We start from the raw sequence: 12,942 nt of genomic DNA on the forward strand, positions 1-12,942 counted from the left end.
AATTCTGAGAATCAATCATCATAGCAACATCGTCATCGTTGGAGAGTTTGAACATTGTATAAGTTAACAGAAATACTGCGGTTGGAAATCTGTTCTGAAGTAAGAACAAATTTTTATTACTTTCAACATAAACCTTCATTGAAATTTGAGTGATCAACTCCTCAAGAGTGATGTTTCTCTAAGGATATTCTGACAGAATGATTTGATGTGAAGATAACATCAGTTTCATCTTCCCGAATTTCTCCATCATAGTAAACAATAGCTGAAATACGCGTCATTTTGAGAGTTTGAAAGATGGAGATTCTTATATTTTCAAAAAAAAAAACAATAGCTGAAATATGACTAATTAAATAAATGATATATGAATTAAAATATAAACTAATCAAAAAAATCACAATAATTTACATAACACAATTTCATATTATTACAGTATAGGCAAAATGTCTCGAGGTATGATATCGCCTTCCAATTTTACAACCGCAAAAAATAATACAAAATAATTAGTACAATAAAATTTGTTCAAATAATTAAATATAAAATAATATAATATAATAAAAAAATAGTTTTACCTTATAAAAACAATAACAAAATCTGTTTAGCTTGATAGAAGGAATTGATAGAAGTGAGAATAAGCAAGTAATTTTGGTGTGGTGATGTTTGCATTTAGGGGGTTATTTATAGGGGAGGTGGATCGTTAAAAAGCTGAGTTTTCAAGATCGAGTAATAATAGAGTACCCAATAATTAAACGTTCATAATATACGCCCTCCGTACATGGCAGATGTTCAGCGAAAGCATGGGTGACGCCAGCTCGGACAGAACCCTGTGAAGGTGTGGTCGTCAATCCACTCTTTATTGCCACTGTGTCAGAAATGGTGCTAGATCTATAATATTAAGGGAGATAATGCCTAACAGGTTATTATTGAGTCTAATGGTGATTTCTCGGTACAAATGCCATAATAAATTTAAATTTTTTATCATTTAGGTATCCCACGAATAAAATGATAATACGAGACTGCACTCACTTTAAAAATGAGCAAGAATCAATTCATCTTTCAAAAAGATCATAAAAGTAGAATTTAGTTCATGTCAATGAGTCTTCAACAAGGTATTCATAATTTGGATTGATTTCACCTCACTCAATTTTCTTTTTCAAATTTTGAAAATTTATTTTTTATTCAAACTTAAATGTAAATATAATGAATGTTGATTTTTATTTATTTATTTTATCAATTTGGTATTACAAGACATCAATTAAGTTTGAAAATAATATATATATATATATATATATATAATCACCAAATTTTCCATTTATTTATATTTATTTTTAATTACAAAAAGGTCAAAAAAGAAGAAAAATAATAAAAATGGGGAGCATAATCCCTTAATATCTATATAATACCAACAAAAAGCAAACTTGAAAATAATCGAGAATGTTTTGATAAAAATAAAAATAATAAAAATAAAATCATCATTTTGTTTAAATAATGTTGTTTATTTTATTTTATTTATATTCGGCTCGTATTTAATAGGAGGTTTTAACAAATAACTCAAAATAAATTGATTGGTTTTTAATAAAAATATTTTATTTTAAATTTCGACCAGAATCTACAAATGTCACTGTTACAACAACATGTAAGCGATCATGTACCAATTTTTAGACGATGTGTAATGCTAATCATTCCCCACATATAATCGACTCCCGAGCCTTAAAAAAAGAATCTTTGGTTAATGCAGACTCATTTTGTCTTTTAAAATGATTTTCTTAAAATTGTTTTAAATGACATATTTAGATATTCAATTTACCTAACCCAAAAATCAATGAAACTCTAATTTTTTTTTTTGAAATTGAATCAATTTCGAAAACATTCATCATTTCATAAAATTCGATACTATTTTATATTGTGAAAAAGGTGTCCACAACATATCTGTTAATTTCTGTAATTGTTCACCTCATCATTATATTCATTATTTTCATTTAATCCTTTTATCTATTGTCATTTGAATTTTTCTCTTTTATTTAAATAAATAAATTGTCAACACAATTTGTAATTTTTTAGACAAGTTTAAAAATTTTCTTCTAAAAATTTAGTAGTTTCTTTCAATGATAGAAAGATACAAGATTAATTTTGATTTATTTTATTGAAGTGATGTTACTACCAATTAATAGTTATTGTTGTATCTAGGGAAATAAACGTCTTAAAGAGGATATTGTCTTAAAGAGATTTTTTTATACAAACCTCAACAAATTTGATTCGTATTATTTTATAACTTCTGAGTTATCTCTACAATTGCCACGTCCTCCAAATACCTCTGAAAGATTTTTTGTACAATCGAATTGTTACTCAAATTAAGTTTCAACTTTCTAAAATATTTGTCACTCAAGCAAATTTCTATTTAAAATTAATATCATACATATAATAATATATTTACCTTCATTTAAGTGATTATTGTATTGTTTCTAATAAAATTTGATGAGGTTAGAAAGAGCTTAGCTAAGAAAGAGTGAAGTATATAAATGATAAAGCTAAGAGATAAAAAAATAACTTATATAATCTGCCCTAATTTCAACATTACACAAGCACCGGTATATATACAATTCAAGTTACCGTATCAAAAATATACAGTCCGCTGTAAAATTTTAAGTAGGAATTTAAACTCGAGACATACTTGAATGATATTATAAAAATTATCATTTGAAATAATGAATTCTAATGAATTTGTTAATTAAATTTGTATAAGATTAAACTTATTGTATTTATATAATATTCACCCATCTAATTGATATTTTGTTGAATTTTTTTCTCTTAATATTATAATTATATTTTATTTAAAATCTATAAAATAAATTGATATAAAGTTGTTAAAATATATCATATTCTTCTTTAGAAATTACTTTTTTTTTCAAGTTTAAGTTTTTATTTAAAAAAATTAAGAATAATTATATTTTTTTAAAATATAATTATAAAAAAATAATTTAATTTTTTTCTTTTTATAGAACTTTATGATATTCTTTTTTCAGTTTTATTTATTTTTATATTTATAATATTTTACAATGTTTTATTATGTCACATTATTTATAAAAATAGGAAAACTTAAGGATAAATATGATAATAGAATAAAAATAGAAAGATTAAATAAACAAAAATAATAGAATGATAACGAGTAAGATTTCATCGCAATATATAATAATTACTAATTAATTGATTAAGTTTCAACTAACCTTAGACCGAGAGAAGTAAACGACACGTAAAGAGAGTTCAAACAAAAACGCCAAAAAATATTAAAACATAATTAATTAAATAGCATCCAAAAATGAAAATGAAAATAATTTAATCGTTAGACTTATTTTCATTTACGGGCAGCCCGAACTCAGCGTTCTTTCTGCACGATGAGTCGATGAGTAGGCTGCCCGATTCCGAACTGGGAAAAATGACGGGCAGTTCTCTCTCTTTCTCTTCTTCCCTTTTGCCCCTGCTATATCTTTGCTTCCCTCTCCATGTCTCCTTGATCAATATCCGACGGTCCAGAATGAAAGCTTATCCTTTCGTTTGTTTCCTTTGCTTTTAGTGCTGCAAATCTTCAGATCTACTTTCGCTTCCCACCTACGCTTATCCTTTTGCTCTCTTCCTTTGCTTTTAGCTCCGCAAATCCTCAGATCTACTCTTTCACCCACCTGATTTCCGTTTCTCGGTACGTCTCTTTACTCGTGTCTTCTCTTTTCGAATTTCAGAAAGTTTTGAATCTCTCTAATCTTTAATTAATTTTAGTTTGGCTTTTTTTAAAAAAAAGCTTTTTAAAAAAGCTTATTTTTTACGAAAATCAACTTTCCGCCGGGACGAGTCTGGCTCGTAATTGAAGGTTCTTTGTTCTGTTTTTTTTTCTTCTTTTCTTTTTGGTTCGAATTTGTTGGATTTTTTTTCTTATAAAAAAATTTCGTTTTTCGTATAGTTTCCGTTATTTTTTGTTCTGATTCTTTTTCGTTATAAGAGAAATATTTATTTATTTTAAAAAATCATAATATTTTAAAATTTCGTTATGTTTTATTGCTAGGCCCTACTATATCTGTAGGAATGAAGTGATAGATCAAACGGCTGATATAGCTTCAGCTTAGAACTAAAGGTGGAGATTCATTTTTTGTGCAGGCTGCTTTTAGATTTATCGTTGGCTGTAGTGAAACTGAGAAGTTGACCTCAGTTCAATGGAGGTTACGGTTAGTCACGTCGCGCTAACATGCGCCGGTGAAACTCTAGCTAACATGCTCTTTTCGGCTCTTGCCAAAACCCACCTTTTAGCTCTGGTAACTTAGCTTTGCTTTTATTTATTAATTTATTTTTATCGCCTGCCATGGTCAGAGACCATGCGCTATAATTTTATGCTTTTTTTTTTGCTACGGGTTGTCTTTTTTTCCCTTAGTATCACAGCTAAAATGAGCCGTTGTAGGGTTTTAATGTTTAGGAACCCCTAATTCTCTTTACTAAATATATATTTTATATTTTAAAAAACTGACGATCTATTTTTAAGCAAATATCAAATATATATATTTTTAAAAATATATTTTCCGTTCTTTTTCTTGCTATAAGTATCTGATTCCACCACCACCACCACATAAGGATTTGCTTTTATCTTTTGTTTTTCGCATTAGATTCCTGCTAAGATGCGCCGTTGTGGTTGGGGACCGTGATTTTGTGACGTCAGATGATTTTGGGATCTCATTTTAATAGGATATAACCCGATTTTATTTTTGATAAAATAAAAATGAATGAATTATATTATCTTTTTAAAAAAACATATTTTAATTATTTTTCTTTACATGGATCCTTTTATATACAGAATTAATTTTTTATCTTTTATTTTGCTAGCTTTCGCTTTTAGATGGGAAATAGAGAACATTACCCGTAGTTGTTGGGTTCGTCGCATGTGAAACTTCAATTAAATTATTTCGGTTCACTTTTAAAATACTTTTTTTATTTTGATTCGTAATACGTTAAATACTTTGTTTCATTAAGATTTATAAAATATATTTAAAATTACTTCAATCAAAGTTTTTGAAATTTTTATAAATAATGAATGTAAAACAGCAAAAACGTCAAGTTTAAAGAAAATATCTGTCGCTATAGTCTTTGTCAAAATTGTCTTATTTTCTAAAATACGAACAGTCAAATTTCCTTGTTATGGAACCGAATATTCCTAGGATACTATCCTTGTCAATTCATAGGTACACGTCACATTTTTTATTAATATATATTTTACATTTGATTATTGGGCCCAAAACGTGGGATGGGAGGTAACCCTCTATCCACTATGCCCCTACAAGGACTTCTTGTTTAATATTTCTGAATTTTATATATTTGTTTTTCATTTGATATTTTAATTATATATTGTATGAAAAATATCGCAACAACTTTAAAGTTAGAAAATCAATTTACGTTTTCTCTCCTTGAGGTTTTTGAAAAGTGATTTTTAAAAGTAGGGTAAAAAGGAATTTTTAAAAATGATTTTTAAGAGTATAATTAAAATTTAACTATTTAATATTATTGTTAAAAAGTGAGTTTGAAAACATAAAATATCCATTATAGATATTATGTTATAAATTAAAAATATAAAATTTAAATTATATTTACACTTATTAATATTATGATATATAAAAGATATCACTTAAATTATAATAAAAATATAAAAATATTTTAAGATAACTCATTTATAATATTTTTATAAGTGAAATGTTTTATTAAAAAATATATTATCAATACTTTTTAACATGTGGATTTAAAATATTTATTAATATTTCAATGTATAAACCATGAATTTTATTTACTTTTAAATAATTAAAATAAATTATTAAGTAATAAATTTTTTTAAGGAGGTTAATATTAAATAATTAAAATAAAATATAAATACATGATTGAGTGAAATCCATGTATTAAGGGCAAAATTATAATTTGTTCTCAAAATCAAAGTTAAAAATGAAAAAGCTACAAATTCTAGTTTTTGCGGTTGGTTTGAAACCACTGTTTCTACCGTATTTTTTATTTTATATTGTATTCAGTTGGCATTGATTTTGCTGTTAAAATAAACATTTTATCTAAAAGTGCGTTTAAAAAGCCACGCCAAACGAGCCTTATTGTGCTAAGGTTAAAACGGTAATATACATTTTGAATAAAATTAGGGTAAATTACATAATTAATAACTGAACTTTCTTATCACTCTTAGTTTGGTAATTGTACTTTAAAAAATTTTAATTTAATAACTAAATTTTCGTTAAAAAATTTAGTTATTAAATTGAGAATTTTTAAAATACAATTACCAAAATAGGAGTGAGAAGAAAGTTCATATTTAATTACGTAATTTACCCTCAGCTATGCTAATTATTTTGTAAAAAAAAGCAGAGTATGCACTTATAAATCAAAGCACAGGTTTTCATTAATCTTAAGTGATAATTATTTTGTAACTAAGACACTTAGCTATGCTTTTATGTACTATTTGTTTTATTGGTTAACATGTTTTTCATAGTTATAATTGATAGTGTAGCTTCTGGTTAAACCGTGCTGTGAATACAAATTATTTCTTTTGGATTGGTTTCAGAACTCCTTTTCATTGATGTTGGCTAACAAACCCGGAATTGAGAGCGACCAATCGCAAAACCCGCCTGAGCCGAAGGATGCTGACGGGGAAGATGATGATGATAACAATGACAGCGACAATAGGGGCGACGAGTTTGGAGATGGTGAAGAGGAGCTGTCCTCGGAAGGCGGGGAATATGGCAACAACGGTAACAGTAACAAGAACAACCCGAAGAAGGGACCGGGAGGTGGCGCAGGTGGGGCAGAACAGAATGGAGAAGATGGAGACAATGATGATGAAGAAGATGGTGACGACCCAGAGGATGGAGATGACGATGAGGATGACGATGACGATGATGACGATGATGATGGAGGTGAAGAGGATGTCGGAGTGGAAAACGAAGATGAGGAAGAGGGAGAAGAAGATGAAGACGAGGAAGCTCTTCAGCCACCTAAGAAAAGGAAGAAGTAAATTGTTAGTAGAAAAGTTGAAGCCTCCATTTTAGGTAAACTTGTTCATCCAACATTATGATCTTTTTATTTAGGCATGAAGGAGGCCGTTTATCACTTTCATTTCCTTTGCATAATTAGAGTACCGTCGGAACTATTTTAGGAGCGGCAGAAGATTCAGTTGAAAACAATTTGTATGATGTCAGCCGTTACTTTTTATAAAAGGTAATACAGATATGATAGTCTTGCTAACACGATTTTACAAATATCATCACTATATTATATTGAGATTAAGATAACTAGTTCTTGTTTCAACACCTAAAATCCTCTTTTCTTGCATTAGGAGTGATGTTATGTATTGAGGTACTAAATTTAAGTAGCTGTGCTTGTCTTTGTAGAGTGTGTATGTTATCAATAATTAATCTTTAAATTTTCGAAGGAAACTAGAATTAAACACTGCTTAAAAACAGAAACAAAACAACTCTATAAAGTTCAAAAGCTATTCCAATCGAACATTAAATAATAATTACTTGGACTTTTTCAATAATTCAAGTTCGACTGAACAATGATTCATCGGAGTTTCTGACCGTAGAAAACCTGACACGGCGATCTGATTCGTAGGATTTCTTGCCTGTTGATGCCATTGGAGTTGAATCTTTTTTTAAAAAATCCCTACATATCTTTATTATCGAACACAAAAGCAGAAGAAACCGGTAAATCGGCATGGTTGCTGAGACTTTTTTATCAACTCCAATGGCAGATTAAAGAAGAGATTCATTGCGGAGTCTCCAACATCATCATCGCGGTCGGGTATAAAGTTTGACGAAGCCCAAGATCCGCATTTGAATTTTTTCAGGGAGGCTGTAATCTTGATATCAAATTGTTCTCAATATCAATGGTTTCTCTCATTCTTCGACTGACTGGGTTCACTTTACCGAAGCCCCGTAGGAAAAAAGAAAAGGGCACCACATTTGAAGTCGATGCTCTTCCGGAAACAATAGTCTTTAACGTCGGGATCGGATATTAAACCGGTATGATCATGGAGGCAAAGATCACAGACTGACTTGTGATAAAGGACAGATGCCCAATATTATATTAGGGGTGAACTTATTAAATTTTAAGAAGAAAGAATTTATAAAATTTTAAGGATATAAAAGTTTAAAGAACGATTAATCTCTCATGATCATCTTTAACATCATGTTACAACTTGTCTCTCCAATGGATGAGGAGAATGATTCTCTCAATGATATTGGATAATTTTTTAAACTTTTTTTAAAAGAATTAAAAAAATTTATGTAAGAGTTTAACTGAGAATTTCAAAATTCTAGAAGAGTTAATGAAGATTTATAATAATTTTAAGGATTAAATTAAAATTATCCAGAAATTTAAAATTTCATAAGAAACTCTAACAAATTTGAAGGTTCTAACTAAAATTTTCTAAAAGTTTCAGCGGTGTATTTCAAATGTCAAAGCTCACATGACTCTTGTTAGGAAATAGATTGTTGCAAAATAAGACATTAGCAGTGACTGAAAAATATAAAATAAATAAACAATAAACAAATAGAACAATAAACCAATTTCTATTCATCCAACACATCATTATCTTCAAAATCTTATCCTATGTATTGAAATTAAGAATCTAACCAATTTTCCAACGTGTTCTAATTTCAATTCTAACACTTCATACTTCTTAATTAAGTTGAGGACAAGTCAATTTTAGTTTCAAATTCTATTTATCAACTCTTTTCTAAGATTTTATTTAGAAACCCCTTATCTTTAATCCCTCATATCTCCTTCATCTTTTGATTTTAAGATAACTTAAGTTTTCCTTAAACTTAAGTATCATCAAAGGATCATAAACCAAACTTAAATTCAACAACTAATCAACTTATAATGAAACTCACCTTTGCTATAATAGCTCACGGTTGAAGAAGAAGAAGAAGAGAAATTTCTGGAGAAATCTTCATTTTCCCTTTTTACTTATCTCCACATGTATGTATATCTCCTCCATATCTCATTTTTAATTCATTTCTAGATAAAATGACCATTTTGCCCTTTTTATCCATCATTCTTTACAATTCAACCCTACATAAAATTTTCATATAAGTCCCTAAACTATTCAATTTATCTACTTTAATCACTAAATTCTAAAGTTTTACAATTTAGTCACTAACCCGGTATTGAGGATGTTACAATTCATATCATTAGCTCGCATCATCCTATTTTGATACATCTGTCTATGGCAGATGACTTTCAATCTCTTCTCTTCGATAAGATTCAATTGATCAAACCGTGCTTGAGCCCATTCAGCTTCATCTAGATCTACTTCTCACAGAATTCAAAGTAATGGAATTTCAAATTCAATAGGTAAGACTGCTTCTATTCCATAAACTAAAGAGAAAGGCGTTGCTCCTGTAGATGTCGTTACCAAAGTCCGATAGGCATATAGGGTGAAGGTCAATTTCTCATGTCAATCTCTATAAGTTTCAGTGGTCTTTGTGACAATCTTCTTAATGTTCTTGTTTGATGCTTTCACTGCCCCATTTATCTTTGGATAGTACGTTGCCGAGTTGGCGTGTTTTATCTTGAACTGTGCACAAAGCTTATCCATCATCTTTTTGTTTAGATTAGTAGCATTATCTGAGATGATTCTCTCTAGCAACCCATATCAAAAAATTATCTTCTTTTTTATGAACTTACAAACTATAGACCTCGTGAGACTTGAGTAAAAAATAGGTTTTACCCACTTAGTGAAGTAATTTATGGCCACTAGGATGAAACAATTTCCATTTGAGGCTTTCGGTGTGATTGCCCCAATAACATCCATGCCCCACATAGAAAACGACTATAGTGCAGTCATCACACGCAAAGGTAATGGAGGTGCATGAATTTTGTCTGCATATATTTGATATTTATAGCATCTTCTCACATAATCAATGCAATTTTTCTGCATCGTGGTCCAATAGAACCCATATCTCATAATCTTCATTGACATAGAGAGATCATTTGCATATGTTCCACATATTCCACCATGCACTTCTTCTAAGATACTTTTTACTTCTTTGGCAGTCACACACCTCAACAGAACTTGATTACTGCCCCTTCTATATAGAATTTCTCCATCCAAGATATATCCTTCTGCCATTATTTGGATTGTCCTTTTGTCAATCTCGGATGCACATGAAGAGTATTCCTGGAACTTGATATACTACAGAATGTCATGGTACCGTGGATGACCATCTGCTTTATCTTCTATTTTATAACAATGTGTTGGAGTCTCAAGCACTTGCATTCTGATTGACGCCATATTAGCCTTCTTGTTTTCTTTAAACATTACAATTAACGTAGCCAAAATGTCATCCATTTGATGTCCTCACGAGGAAGGTAATTGAACGTGATTTCTTTAAATTATTTTATTAAATTGAGGATCAATTTTTTATATTCAATTAATTTTGAATCTTTTGTCTCCCATTCTCCTTGTAGTTGGTATACTACTAACGAGGAATCTCCATAGACTTTAAGTGTTTTGATTCTTCTTTCCATGGCTGTTTTTAATCCCATGACGCAAGCTTTGTACTATGCCATATTACTGGTGCAAAATAACTCTAGCCTACTTGTGAAAGGATAGTAGACATATTATGGAGAAATCAATATTGCATCGATTTCTTTCCCCAAAGCATTTGAAGCTCCATCAAAATAAAACTTCTAAGATTTATCATCTGACACATTCCCCTCTTTAGTTGAGATACACATCACAACCTCATCTGAAAAATTATAGTTCAAGGCTTCATAATCATCTGAGGCCCGACTTGCGAGAAAGTCTGCTATGGCGCTATTTTTTATTAGTTTTGACTGACATATACAATGTCAAACTTAGATAAAAACATTTTCCACCTAGCCAACCTCCCAGTTAAAGCTGGTGATTCCATAAAAAATTTTAATAGATCGAGCCTGGATATTAACCAAGTCGTGTGGTATAACATGTATTACCTGAGCCTTTTGGTAGCCCATACTAGTGTAAAACACAACTTTTGAATTGGCGGGTATCGACTTTCACAATCAGTGAATTTCTTGCTCAGGTAATAAATAGATCTTTCTTTCCTTCCAGATTCATCATGTTGCCCCAACACACATCCCATGGAATTCTCGAAGATCGTTAAATAGAGAATTAATAATTTATTTGGTACTGGTGCTACAAGGATCAGGGCATTAGATAAATACTTTTTAATGATTTCCAATGTTTCTTGGCATTTATCATTCTAACATTCAGGGTTGTTCTTTCTGAGCAATTTAAATACTGGATCACACTTGTCAGTTAATTGAGAGATGAATCGAGATATGTAATTTAACCTCCCAAGGAACCCTCGAACTTATTTTTGTGTCCAAGGTGGGGGAAGATCTTGAATTGCTTTCACTTTATTTGGGTCAATCTCGATTCCCCTTTGGCTTACTATGAATCCTAAGAGCTTTCATGATATTACCCCAAAAGTACATTTATCTAGATTAAGCTTCAGCTGATACTTTCTCATTCTTTGAAAGAGCTTTTGTAAATTTTGAATGTGCTCTTACTTAGTTCAGGATTTAGCAATCATGTCATCCACATAGACTTCAATTTCTTTATGCATCATATCATGGAAAAGAGTCATCATAGTCCTCTGGTAAGTTGCTCCAGCATTTTTCAATACAAACAACATTACTTTATAACAAAAAGTGCCCCACATGGTCACAAATGTTATTTTTCCATATCTTCAAGACTCATTTTTATTTGGTTATACCCTGAGAAACTATCCATGAAAGAAAACCATGAATGTCTTGCAGTGTTATCTACCAAAGTGTCTATATGAGGCAAAGGGAAATTATCTTTTGGGTTGGCTTTATTGAGGTCTCGATAGTCCACACACACGCAAACCTTTTCCATCTTCCTTTGGCATGGGGACTATATTAGCCACCCATTCTGGGCATTTGGTTACTTGAAGGAATCCTGCATCAATCTGTTTTGTTACTTATTTGTTCTTTAGTAATATTTCTGGCCTTATCCTTCTGAGTTTTTATTGAACTGGCTTACATTCAGGCCTGATAGGAAGCTTGTGTATTACTATATATGTACTCAACCATGGCATGTCTTGATAAGACCATGCAAAGATATCCTTGAACTCCTGGATCAAATATATCAACTTTTATGTAATTCCTGCAGATAGAGTAGTGCGAATCTTTACAGTCCTTTTTTGTTTCTTTGTCCCTAAATTCACAATCTCAATTTCTTCTATATGAGGCAAAATTTGCTTGTCTTCCTTTTCCACCAACCTTAGTAACTCGACAGGAACATCACATTCCTCCTCATCTTCGCACTCATTGACCTCTTTCATACACATAGGCCGCTCGAGATTTATCACATGATTGAGTTCAAGAATATTCATGCTATTAACATCGTGACATCTACGAACCAATATTTGAATCAAATATATACTTGTGTAGAGATAGAATGAATGTAAAGAAGGAATAATGTAAAATGATTGCCATTTGAGAAAATAAAAACATCTTTTATTCAAAGTTAAGTAGTTCTAACATAGTTGCCCTTACAAACTATCTCTTACTGCTCGTAGGCAAAAGCATAAGGCTTGTTTCTGGGTATTACTCAGAATTAGTCCTAAAAACTACAAGGAGGTCTATTGTAGTCTAGTACGTGAGCTTTTCACCCGAGAGGAAAGGGTGGATTCCATCCATATACTTTCTACCCTTGTTGTTCTCAGTGATCATGTTGATGATTAATCCCTCCATGGATTCATCAAACATAGCTTGGTCCTTCATTTGCTTACCTTCTCGGATAGCATTAACCAGTTGCAGTTCCACATTTTCCACTCCTCCAGACTTGAAAGTGTTTTTCAAATAGAGAATAGATACACGCTCTATTGGAAAGTATTCTCCTCTTAA

The 12,942-nt window shown here is 30.5% G+C and overlaps 1 protein-coding gene across 1 annotated transcript; it reads left to right on the top strand.

The window, feature by feature from the left end:
• The first annotated feature begins 3,437 nt into the window (after positions 1 to 3,437).
• LOC120212313 (phosphopantothenoylcysteine decarboxylase subunit VHS3-like) lies at positions 3,438 to 7,248 on the top strand. The gene is made up of 3 exons (XM_039210670.1): positions 3,438 to 3,691; positions 4,144 to 4,298; positions 6,584 to 7,248. Exons 2-3 carry the CDS (start codon positions 4,200 to 4,202, stop codon positions 7,031 to 7,033), a joined length of 549 nt encoding a protein of 182 aa, XP_039066601.1. The 5' UTR covers positions 3,438 to 3,691; positions 4,144 to 4,199; the 3' UTR covers positions 7,034 to 7,248.
• The last annotated feature ends 5,694 nt before the right edge of the window (positions 7,249 to 12,942 follow it).

The sequence above is a fragment of the Hibiscus syriacus genome, unplaced genomic scaffold (genome assembly GCF_006381635.1).
Source record: "Hibiscus syriacus cultivar Baekdansim isolate YM2019G1 unplaced genomic scaffold, ASM638163v2 tig00110013_pilon, whole genome shotgun sequence".
In the NCBI taxonomy this organism is placed as follows: Eukaryota; Viridiplantae; Streptophyta; class Magnoliopsida; order Malvales; family Malvaceae; genus Hibiscus; species Hibiscus syriacus.